The sequence below is a fragment of the Temnothorax nylanderi genome, unplaced genomic scaffold (genome assembly GCF_030848795.1).
Source record: "Temnothorax nylanderi isolate EJ_2023f unplaced genomic scaffold, tnyl_v1.0 TNYL_tig0008_pilon, whole genome shotgun sequence".
Lineage (NCBI taxonomy): Eukaryota > Metazoa > Arthropoda > Insecta > Hymenoptera > Formicidae > Temnothorax > Temnothorax nylanderi.
The window spans coordinates 367221-380571 of NW_027249070.1; the positions used below are offsets into that span (position 1 = coordinate 367221).

Sequence of the window (13351 nt, forward strand, 5' to 3'; positions counted from 1 at the left end):
TCAAGTATTTAAAGACTGGATCGGAGGTCACGAGTACTTCGCGATTTATTCTCATCAACCATGCTCGGCTGGTACCAAAGATGTCGACCATTTCCTGCGAGACGAAATGTATTTCAGTTCGTTTTAACGGACGTAGAAAAGGGCGGGAGACTCTCGTCTGCGGTTGACTACGAGTCGAGTCATCCTCGTAAAGAGAGAAGCTTACGAGCGACGGCCGCCTTAGCTTATTCCGTGGTTTTATTCGTGGCGTCCCATTCGCAGGACGCGTCGAGGCTGTAAACATCGCGGCAAGAGAAGTGGGAGAAGAGTGAAGAGATCTCTCCGAAGTGTGAAGTCATTGAAGTAGGAAGAATTTTTCGTCCGGTTTTTCGCAGCCATTATCGCGCAGCACTTCTGATCGTACCAACGTATTTTTTCTCTCGCTTCATCTATCGTCAAGAAAAAAAAGGAATAAAAATGCGCGGAATACCATGATTAATTTACATATTCTCTTTAACGATATTTAACTTTTTGATGAATGCGAAGAAGCAATGGAGTGTAGATTTGCTTCATAAATGTAATTACTCATGACAATTACTTTTAATTAATTTTAATGGGATAGTAAGGTTTCTTTTTGTTTTAGGCGCTTTCCGAATACTTCTAGTAGTCTTATAGTTATTTATAGAAACAAATGATGTGGTTATATATTAAAGAAGGAGACAAGGGGAAATTACTTATAATTGGGAAGTAGACATTTAGTATTTCCAGTCTCTTATTATACTTTGATTCCAGTTACTTATGAAGATTACTTCGTCGTCGTATATATATTGTCAAACGGCAAAATCGCCAAGACGCTTATTAAGTTCTTAGCCACGTAGTAATTTCACTCCAACGTATGTTTAGACAATCTTCTATTATTTTCTATTATTTCCTATGCGATGGTATATCTTTGTGCTGTCTTCAACGGTTCTTTCTAATTTAAGATTTATGTATTGCGTGCAAATCTGATAAATTACAAAGAAACTGTGGAACAAAGATGGAAAATTTGAGTGAAAATTAATTAATTTTTTCACGTTTAATTAGCACATAACCGTGTATAATTTTAAAAGAGTTATTCTGAATTATGATTTAGTGATGTGATCTGACTATAAATTTAGCCGTGCTTTTTATCGGTAAATAAATTAGCTATTGCGCAAAATATGCTATGGGTTAATTTAGGTGAGGCAAGTTTAAAGATTTAACTGACACGAAACGGCATGGGGTGACTCGCTAATAAAGGGACGCAAGAACGACGAACCGACGATGTCGCGACCAGCCAGACCGCAACTATCCATCCGTTCGTCATTTCCAACGTGCTTTAAATATTAAATAGAGCTTGCTGCGCTCGTAAAAAGGGTTATCCGTCCCCCCATGACGAAAGAGACAACAGCGTTGCTATAGTCTGTTAATTCCCATACGAATGAAGATTTTTCTATCGTATATATGTGTAAAGACCACGTCGAAACGAATTATCCATTCATTATCTCTGAAATTAATCTTAAATTTGCGAAAGAGTTTAAAAAAGTTTATTCACAAGGTATATTTTAGACCTAGATATAAGAGAAATAATTTCAAATGTATTTATCTTTGATACTCGTATAGGAAATTTTCCCACGACACGTCAAGCGGTCAAGAGAAAGGATGTAGAAACCTATCGGACAAATTTATTTCATTTCTGAAAATATGTGTATATTTACAACGTTACAGGGTTTGACTAACTTCTCAAGAATCAACCGATATTTTCGTGATCTGATTCTTAATTCGTTTTAAGAAACAATCGAATGAAGATGAATCTCTTTTTGTGCGCACAAAACAATTCTCCAGTCATTGATTAGTTTCATCAATTTTGTTTAACGAGATCTCATAGATGCTCGTTAATCTTTTAAGTAAATTTTTTTTAGTAAAGTTTGTGTTTCACTTGATCTCATGTTCAACATGAATGAATCAATAATTTCATAGACGCGATCACTACGAAACACCAAGAGGCTTTCCACTTTTGTGCGCACAATGATGATTCTTCACTCATCGATTAGTTTCGTTATTATTATAGTTTCGTTTAATGAAATTTTCCATTAATGGTTGATTTTTCATAAATTGAGGAATTTTTTAAGTAAAGTTTGTTTCACTTCGTGTTAACGTTCGTGAAACGTTCATCCACTCAACGTGAATGAGTCAATAATTTTCACTTTCGTATACGCGATCACTACGAAACACCGGATATCATTCACCAACTGGGTTCTTACAGACGCGATAATTCGCGTAACTGTGGATGCGACCCGAAGAAATATTGCTATTCATACAGCAATTGTCTTATGCACGTCCTTCTGTCACTTGATACTTGGTACAGATCCTGCTGTCTTTGTTATATGTTACACTAATTAGAGCACTAATTAGAAATTACATTGCCACACTTGGAAACTCGCGCATTGTATTTGTTCGTATGAACAGTACGTATATGACATGCCGCTCTGGCAATTTCAATTATATTAACAGAGATCTCTTCTTTTTAATACGGTCTCCACACATCGTTTCTCTGCTCGCTCTCCTCGCCGAGTACGCCGATCTCTCGGATGCTACTGATGGTAAGATTGCCACCTGCTATGGTGACTTGTTCCTCGCTCAAATCGCCATGCAGATGCAGATGAATCTGGTTTTGATTGACGGTGCTGTAGAGCTGAGGATAGAGGACCATTGGTGCCGGACCCGTAATGTAATTCTGACTCGGATTGTTGTAGTAGCCTTGATAATTGGGGTTGTAATTGTGGGAAGCCACTGGGACCGGGGTCGCCGGGCCAGGTGTCCAGGAACTGTAATGGTAACCCGGGCTACCCGCACTGCCCGTGCCACCACCGGTAAAGATGTCAGGGTCGCTGGGTCTGGTCGGCACCAGGGGCAAGGACGTGGTCGGCGAACTGCCGTGTCCTGAGTACATGGAAACGCAATTCGGCGTGTAGGTGTCCTGTTGAGTTTCCGAAGGAAGTACTGCAAGCAGAAAATAATATCGTTTTGACTTGCAAATTGCAAACTGTTCAAAAATCGTGAAAACAGCTACAGAGTTCTTACAATAAAATTTCATGCGCTAGAAAGAAAATTTGTAACGAGCAAACTGTGCAAATAACGACAGTCATAGAAAAAGTTTTAATATTCGTGGTAGTCTGATGTGCAGACTCTCTAAGACACAATTTAACAATTCTAGGTTTTATTACAAAAGATATTTCTACGTTTATAAATAATAATTGTTGGCAAAGCGATTTATATTCTGTGAGTTTCTATATTTAAAAAATCAACTGTAATATAATTTCTAAAATAGATATAAATGAAACACCTTCAAGATAGCGTGTTACGAAACTTTTTCCTGGAACGAGTTATGCGTCAGAATGTTATTAAACCGTCGTAGGTGTTTCTTAATTAGCAGTGCGTCGGCGAATCACATTGCTGGATCAGCAACGTAAATTAATTCAAGTTTTTTGATTGCCTGTATTAATTAATCGTACCAGTTGGTAATGGCACCGGTTCCGTCGTTGGATGATGCGACAGTGATTCCCCCGGATATGAAAATGCACCGCCGGGTAAAGGGGAATAGGAACCACCGCTGCTGACCGGAGGAGCTGGATAAGACGGTGCTGTGGATGGATAGGTCCATTCTGTGGAACCTATACCCGTATCTATAACAGAAAATGTTATTTTTCTTTAGAATTATTTGATTAATTTTCTATGCGGATAAGACTTATATGACATATAAATATTTTGCAAGACAAGCAATTCATATTTTATTTATTAGGCTTTAATTGAATATCATTTTAATAGAATACAAATTTTTAGCGTGTAATCCATCAGAAGCCAAAGAACTGAATCTTACAGTCATGTACCGTAAAACGTGCTTCTTAAAATGCGCAGCAAATCGTATGAGTCGGTAACGGAGTTTCGAGTGAGTAACATAGGCAGATTAATTGACATGAGTCACGACTCACGAGTCGAAGTAGGCGCGACGGAAACTTAAACGCTGGAAGTGAACGTATGTGCCTCGTGCGTGCATCTCGTACGATACAGACGAGTCGCATCGCATCGTGAGATCGAGATCATTAAGTAAAGCGGCGATTGCGCAACAATCGTGCTGATAAAAGTGTAAATATACGATCGAACGATTCGCAACTTTCAAATCGTACTATCCTCCCGCATCTTGTTCTGCATAAGTAATTTCCTCGTTGCGTGAGTGCCAAGTATAACAATATTATTCATCGGACAATATCACTTTATCAAGTTTTATAATTGCAATCTCATACTGTACTTTCACTTTGCGAAGAGCTCGCTCCCACGAAAGATATCAAATCACTGTTCTTCGCAGCTCGCAGCTCTATACGTGTCGGAAGTATTAGTAATATTATTTCTCTTATACCTATTACTGGGATATATCATCATAAGTACTGGGATTTCTAAAGCATTATACGTCCCTATCTGGGATTACGTATAGAATCCTTCTTAATATGGAGAAAGACAAAGAGAGAAAAATGATAATGCGATGACTCATATACGATTCGGAGAAATTTTTCGGTGTCATTGTCCCATATATATATATATATAAATATAAAGTGATGAAACATTCGTTTAATTAAAATATACACGTATTGCACGCGAGCCTATTTTTTTTCTTACTTAGAGGAAGACGTAAGATTATAAAATATTGAAATAAAATTTTTATAAAAATATTTTTTTCAGATTTTTTGATATTCAACATCATATAAAATCTAGTTTTATGTATAGTTGTCTAGCGTGTATTTTATATTTTATATATATTTTTTTAGTATTATATTATTTTGTGATAATAAACTCTTAATATTTTTACGTTTTTTTTATTCTTAAAAAATCATTAATTAATCCACGTGAACGGTGATCTTTTTTATCCGACGTTAACGTGCAATAATGCATGTAAATGACAAAAGCGTTTCTCAAATAGAAAAAAATCGGTGGAAAATCCGTGAAAACATTGATGATTATCGCCGGACAAATAGAGATCGGTTAGTGATACTCGGTTTTCAAGAGCTTATTGATCATTCGCTTTGTTCTGGGAATTCCTTCATCGTAATCATTGTCGAGTTTCGAAATGCACTAGTCTTTCTTAAAGTAAGCTTGAAAGTAAGCTCTTTAAATTTTTAGAGAAATTAAAAAAAAGCAATAATATATATTAAAAATTTTTCGGAAACTATTAACCTCAAGACTTCTTCAATAGAAAAATGTAAATTTACTTTAATCTTTTATTTTGTAGAAATCATTATCTCAATAAGATTTTGAAATAATATAAATTCCGTATCGTGGAATTTTTAATAAAATCTCTATTAATAGCATCATATAATTATCGTTCTCCAACGATAATTATATCTCAGCGGTGCTAAACTTTTTCTTCACAGCTTCGAGGAAAATTAACACGAAACTTGTCGGAATTACCTCTTTCGCGTGCAAGCCTTCACGCGTGGGGAATACCTCTGTCTTTTTATGTGGAAAATTTTATATGTAAAATACTATTCTCGCGAATTCGTTACAATCTTTTCCAAGTTTTCCCTATTTAGCAATACTAACTGGAATCTGTCGTTATTAGTTACATTATACTTGTGACGCTTAGTCGTCGATGGTAGATTGGGATTTCCATTTAATACTTCTTAGTCTAATGTTCTATTTCTCAGATATAGAAATGTATCGAATTCACCAAGTTCAAGCCATTGATACATGCGACAGGTACAAATAATTTCGAATATCGTTTAAATCGGCCAAGTTCTATCATGAGGTGAGGTCGAGGTCGGTACCGATCGGTTTTGACCGGTCGGGCAAAACTGTCGTTACGCCTACTAAGCGGAAGGTCGAGGTCGTTTCGAAATTCTCAAAGAGGACCGCCGTGCAGGGCGATCAGGCAGGGTGCAGAAGGGGATGATTACCGAAAATGGCCGTGTATTTGCCGCAATTACCGGAACAACGGTAACAAAACAAAGGCACTAACACAACACTCTACTCGGATTGGTGTCGGCAGGACCATCTGTTGGATAATAGTCCGTTTCTCCCGAATGATTCTCTATGAGCGGACGAGTGAGAAAAGAAAAATTACGTCCTATTCCATTCAGAACGAAGGATCGTTTTTTATCCTCCTCTTCTTCTTCCCTTCTTCCCTTTTTACTTAACAATGCTTTATTAGTACGGTGACCATACGTCCCCGGTTTTTTAGTGACATTTCCGAATTTGTCGTTCCAGTTAACGCTATAATATTATATGTATAATGTATTTAATCATTTTCTTTTACAGACTTTATTATCCTTGCATTGCAATTGTCTTTATAATATAATGGATAACAGATCAGACCAATAAACATTATCCCGAATTTGAACTTGAGAAATACAATAACAGCATTTTCCAACCACTGGATTTCGCAACCTAGATAGATACAGATCATTAATTACGATGATAAAAAAATATTGCGTAGTATGGCAAAGTTAAATGTGGATTGGTTTATACTTATTGTATAGTATTAAGCGATAAATAATTAAATGTAAATTAGCTACGTCATTTACATCTTTAGCACTCTCCTACGCACAGGAAAACCCACTCTTTCATCTATACGTAATGAAGAGCGTAAAATCCGAAACTAATTGTAAGCTTGAAGCGGATTTTCCATCGTTATTAATTAATAATTTAACGATCAACGTCACATTCCATGCTCTATTTCGCTCGTACGCTCGTAGTCATCGTCGTTGATTCCATCGACATTTATCGCACAGTTGACCATTGTCGTCACGCTAATGCTCGCGTTGTGATGATGATCGATTCTCAGAAGGCGACTTTTGCGTCAAAGATCGCAGTCTTGTCGTCGTCGATCCCGGCCGAAAGAACACACGAGTCCTGACCAAAGGAACTCCGAGTTGTTTACTGCTGCCCTATATCTTTCTCTTTCTTTCTTTCTCTTGCCCTTCCATCTCTCTCCTTCTCTCTCTTTCACTCCGCGGGTGTGAAACCACAGTGAGGTGGTTTTGGTGCTTAGTCCTCCGACCAGCCATCTACTTAACGAACCATCCATCGACCGCCGTCATTTCGCCGTTTCTCGGTTTCCCTCCCATCTAGCCGCCGCCCCCGTTCTTCTTCCATTTCGATCCCCCATCTCTTCTCCCGTGCTACCGCTATCCGGTACACGGTGGTTCGATCGACCTCATCTTCTCGCTACTGACTTAAGATTGTTCAGAGATTTCTTCTCCGCACTGAGAAAAGAGATCCAACCTAGGCGATCGTGATTGTCGTCAACCTTGATATTCGCGAGCAACATAGAAGTTGCATAGTAATCACTTTGTTATCAGAATGACGTTTCAATTTAAAAATCTTTTCTCGTCTCGAATTATTAAATTCTCACAAGTTGGTTTGAGCTAATTAGAAGTATTGTACATTTGATCGCACGTACGATGCGCCGATAATTGCATAATTCAGAATTGCTGAGAAATACGTAAATTTGCCGTGAAAACGTATTCCGTATTTTTTTCCTTATTAGCTAGATATAGACGTTTTCCTGTAAATGAAACTTTTCCTTGAAGTGGTTCGAAATGAGAGAGAGAGAGAGAGAGAGAGAGAGAGAGAGAGAGAGAGAGAGAGAGAGAGAGAGAGAGAGAGAGAGAGAGAGAAAAAAGAGAAAAAATGCAAGAGAAAGAGAAAGAAATGCGATGTCGCGAGTTCGACGTGCTTTCTGTGAGCGCCGGTTCCACCTCGTCGATCTCATCCTCCGGCGGCATAGCGATCGACGTGGCATGCACAGGATTCAGAATCTCGGACGAACCGAGAGATCATAGCCGTTAGCCGTTAAGAAGAACTCAAGAAGCTCGTGGGGCTTCGGTTCCCACCGAGATAGATGCTCGTTCGGTCGTGTAATGTAAGTCGATATTGTCGCGTCGTCTTGATATAACGTCGGGCCGAGAGCTCCGTCTATATGCGATCGATATATCGGTCGATATGTCGGCTGCACATAAACCAGGCATAACGTAGCGAAGAGAGAAGTCTTATGGATACGCGCGCTCAGGAAACTCGCGCGTATCGCTTACCATCAACGATTTCTTCTTATACCGAGTATCCTGTCTCGAGGATAATGTTTCTTCTCGGAGACGACGAGATCTCACGGCGAGTTGCTGTTTTGATCTCTGGCAATACGTCTGATTGAGAGAAAATATTTAACGATCGAAACTAATATATCGAAAATTTTCTGAATAAATTCTCACTGTCAAAAATCGCGTTAGATGTGTAAAATTTGACCGTTTTATCTCTGTAATATCTCTTTCATTGTCCTATAAAGAAGATACGTAAAATTTGTGCTATGTCAAGTTTATAAAAAAGGCAGCAAATGCATTTATATTTTGTCCAACGGTACAATTGAAGCACAATGGTTGCTTCAAGGGAAGGAGTACGAAAAGTATCAGACATTTTTTCCCACCTCGGAATAATTTGATTGAGCGCCGTTCCTTCAGATCGACAGATCGACTCCTATGGGAGTCAGTAACCTGAAGATTCAATCTGCGAGAAACCGAGATCGACAATGCCGTTGCTTCACGCGCTGCTCGACTTCAATGACCATCGCCAGTAATTTCGTTCGCTCTCGGTTTGTGTTCTCCCGTGCCTCTTCTCCCTTCTTCACCTCTTCTTCACAATCCGTTCTCATTCACATCGCCATTCATCCCCCGTGCATTCCTTTATCTCGCCGTTCCTGGACGCTCCATTCAATTCGCTGGTTCCGAAATTGTAAGAGGAGGAAATCTGTTTAGCGTAACGTTGCGCTGCAGGCCGCAGAAGACTTGGGACCCTGTGTTTCGCACGCATGCATCGTGCTGTAATTTGTTGCGCTGGCCCAGACAATGGGACCACAAGCTTAGGTGCCGAGAAAAAGAACTAATTGACAAATTTGCCTCTTCCTCTCTCGCTCTTTCTCAGCTCCTTGCTTTATCTCTTTCTTCTTCTAACGCTCGAATCTTTGGTGTTTGCACCTTTCTCGATATGATCTCTTGGCCAGGATTATCTCTCTTGTGCATCCTTCTCTTCCTCGCTCGTTCCCGCGCAATTTTCAAGATGAATGAAGAACGAAGCATGAATGGCGAGCTCCATCGATGTGCCCGGAAATACCGAGATCTTAGCTTCAACCGCATAGTATCGTAATAATTGCTGGTCAAGATTACATAAAGATTCGATCGCGATCAACGAAAAAGTTGTTTACAAGAGAGTTAAAATAAAAATAGAAATAAAATGTTTAAAATAAACATAAAATTATATTGAATCATTTGATAAAAATAAATACGATTGATATATTTTCGTATGCTCCAAGCAATTTGTACATTTCACAATTTTGTTACATACACACACACACACACACACACACACACACACACACACACACCATATATTTACTATTTATTATACTTTTAAAAAACTTTTATAAAATTGTAATAACAACTAAATAACTGTTTTATTTTCATGTGAAAATATCGCCCCGCGCTGGTAAATGCTGGTGTGAGATTTTGCGAACGAGTTTCCGTAGTTTACTTGTAATTTTGTACACTAAACGTTTTCACAGGACCGCCTCAAAAGTGGGCGCTGAAAGGAAGCGACTTTCAATTACGCCTTTTTGGCTTCTGAAAGGCCGGTTATTTATTGTGTCTTCAAAAAGCGACGGAAAGGATAATTGAGGTAACAGTACGCTTCGTGTATACATACGTACGTGTATTCAGCGATCCTTTCTTCACGTAATTTTAGGATCATTTTTTCCCCTGAGACGTTTCGATGACGATCGTCTGTCATACACGTGTTTTTTAACTCAAACGAATATATTGTGCTTTCTAAATAAAGCAAGAAAACATTTCACGATTTTTTCAAACTATTCTATAATCGCGTTCAGCTCGATTGCAATTGTTAAATGAATCTAGAGCGCATCGGAACGCGCAGCAAGAAAGTAGTGCAGTAAAGATAGAAGAATCAGATAAATCGGATCGGGAAGACCTTTCATTCAATGACATTGCTACTTCCAAGAATAACTTCTTGTCTGCTGGAGACTCTACAATTTTTCAGCTCGAGCTCGACTTCATCCGGATTCGTTTAAATCAGTATACTCAAATTCCTTGTATTGAAGCATGGCAGGGTCACGGAAGGCCTTTCATTAGGATCCGGGCCGACGGAACTCGCGTAGGTGGCCTTGCCCTTCTTCAGATATAGTGACGACGAGTTTTCTTTCTCATTTCCAGACTTTTCTGGTAAACATAATAATTCCAATACGATATTATTGTTATATCTTTATCTGGTAGTCTTGTAAACATTTTATGTAAGATTTAAATTTTAAATGTTACAAGAGTAAAACTTTTAACATTATTTATTTATAATTGCAATTGAAATTTATTATGTAGCTTATGCAATTCCAATATAGCTATTCTATATATTGCTTTGCATTTGGAAAGTACACAAAAGTATTGTTTCCTTGACGATGATAATTCTGCGTTTTTACGGCGAATTACTCCAGTAGTTGCCGGTATAGCGGAATAGCAGCGAAAGCGGTAGTAGATCGTTAATCAATTGACCACGCTCAAGTCGTATCGTTGATTGGCTATCAATTAATCCAGAGTAAGAAAAAAGTATAGCTGAAGAGGGTCTCGAAGTATTCTTGCCACTCGACTGCGCTGCGGGTCGGCGTTTCGGATGGGTCGTTGGCGATTGGTCTTTGATTCCGTTATTGTTTATCGGCTGAATTCTGTCACGACAATGCTCGCTTACTTTTTTGCCGGTGGATTGCCGTCGTCCGCAACCGCTTTTTTCGCGAGCCATCACGCACGTACGAATCCGTTTTCACGTTTCAAGCCATCCAGTAGCCCGTACGAGTCTATTAGACAGCTCACTGAATCTCTAGACGTTTTCCAGTTTTATAAAATAAATAATAAAAATTGCATTTTCCCCTTTTCTTTCTTTCAAATCAAAGTTATTGCGTTCGCCATTCCGATAGAAGAAAGTCAATTATTAATAGTTAAAGCAAAAAAGTATTGGCAGATATCTGCAAAATTCTTCACTGACATGTATTGCCGATATTAAAAAATAAATAAGAACAGGTGAGACCTGTAACATTGTGAGGCAAAATGGTACGATCAAAAGGAAGCAGCCGTGCCTTCTCGAGCGTGGATCACGTAACTACCTCCTCCACCTTCTCTTGTCTTGTCTCTCGTTCCTTTTCTTATCTCGTTTCTCCGCGAGAGGTACTCTCTTCTTCCCTCCACGTATCCATTCTATTCTTCAGTCTCTCTCTCTCTCTCTCTCTCTCTCTCTCTCTCTCTCTCTCTCTCTCTCTCTCTCTCTCTCTCTCTCTCTCTCTCTCTCTCTCTCTCTCTCTCTCTCTCTCTCTCTCTCTCTCTCTCCCCCTCTCTTTCTCTCTTGTTTTCTCGTCTTTCTTCTCCTTTCTTCCGTCGACACGATCGAGTCAGTGTACCGGTGATGCTACGAGTACAAGAATTTCGTACAGGAAAAAAAGACTGGGAGCATGGGCTTCCTCCCGATCCTAATTCGTCTACCTCACCTCGGTACTTCCGTTCACCCGTTTTAGTACTCTTTCTTCCCACAAAGAGCCTCTTGTTTTTTTCAATTATAGGTAGGTGCCCCCCGATCATCTTTAGACGCATGAAATTTGCCGACGGTCCACGGCGGGGCTACACGAATGTATATTTTTCGGAAATACCGAATTTCATAATCAGCTATTTCACCTGATTATTCGTCGATCTTGCAGTTACAAGATCTTTTACCGAGATTATGAGCTACGTATCGGGGTAACTCGACGGGGTCACGTGACGACATTCGGATTTGTGGAATTTCCGGCATAGATGCGAGATCGTGTAAAAAAAGGATCGACACGCATGGAATCTGCTTGCTGAGCATTAAGATTAAATGCCGAATTTACATTGTGGAATTTATGATAAAATTAAGTATACTTCAAAAGAGCGAACACACATTCGAGATACATGACTCAATAGTAACCATGAACTATCCGGTCAATTTAATATCTTCAATATGATTCATAAAATCAAACTCGTTAAGATGGGAAGAAAGTTTCCTGTAGCGGCCTGAATAAGAGTATGCTAATTCATTGAGAATATTTTCTGCGAATGGCAACGATTACGAGGAACGTGGTGGAACTTTAAATCCGCCGGCAAAGGTCGGGATTATTTATGATTTAGAGAAGTAACGAAAAGGAACACGACATGAATCGCGAATGACGTTAAGAAGTTCTTTTATCATTATAAATTAAAAAAGCGAAAAATGTGACATTTTCAAAATGACTCATGTTAATTAAAGGAATTGTTCATTATTATAAAATAAAAAGCTTAGTTTTTATTCAGGTACTTTTAAGGCGTTTTTGTCTGTGTGTACGAATGTTTCGGTAAAATGACGATCCCGATCTCCGTGAATCACTTTCTCGCTTCACTCGTCCGACATGATTCTTTCTACGATTTCAGTCGGCGAATCAACCTTGGATCGATTTGCCCGAGATCGTTCCTCGATCAACTCAAATCGATTCGAATCAGTATTCTTGATTGAGGGACGTCTCGATTTTTGGCATTGAACACTCACCCTTATACATAATCCGCATCATCTTCCAATGGTTTCGCGTGCATTTTTCCATTTTGCCTACAGAGATTTCAATGATTGTCTAAAAGAAAATTTTGATGCTAGAATCATATTATTATTGAACTTTGATGTACTTTTAACGCTTTTAGAAATCTCGGAAATATTTGGAAAAGTAGAAGACAATGAGAAAAATTGTAGAAAATTGTTATTTAATAAAAAATTCTTACGTTAGAGTTTCTGAGAATGCCATTTAAGGCTCGCTTGCTCAACGTGAAATTCATGACGGATTTTTTGATCTAAATACCGGAAGTTAAATTGGCAATAGAGGCGACGATCAGAAAAGCGTGGGCAGAAGAAACGCGGGATGTAGCAATAGTCTGTCTCCAGTGGTCTGGAACTCGCGTCGATCGCGTGGGAAAACGGTGGGTGCATCGGAGCAAAAGGGTTTGATTCATTCGAATTTGCCCTTTCTACAAAGCAACGTTTTATCGTGTCGCATATTTTTGGTGATGCATTTTTTAAGTCGTCGTATTCGAAGATGTATTTTTACCCACATATCTAATATTATATTTAAATTTATAACTATAGAAGTTATTTTAATTTTTTAAATAATAAACAATGATTATTAATAGGAGTATAAAAAAACCAACGCAAATTTCGTAAGAATTAATTTCTCATAGTGTTATTCGTGTGACAGAAAAATAAAGTTATTCTAGGATTAAAGAGAAAG

The 13351-nt window shown here is 38.6% G+C and overlaps 1 protein-coding gene across 1 annotated transcript in view; it reads right to left on the reverse strand.

Moving 5' to 3' along the window:
* Positions 1-1662: 1662 nt before the first annotated feature.
* Positions 1663-13351, reverse strand: part of LOC139783354 (uncharacterized) — a 29113-nt gene continuing 17424 nt past the window's right edge. Inside the window, exons 5-6 of the mRNA XM_071722511.1 lie at positions 3513-3683; positions 1663-3000 (exon numbers count right to left, since the gene is read on the reverse strand). Of these exons, the coding sequence (XP_071578612.1) occupies positions 2525-3000; positions 3513-3683 (647 nt within the window). The 3' untranslated portion in view covers positions 1663-2524. The remainder of the gene's footprint in view (positions 3001-3512; positions 3684-13351) is intronic.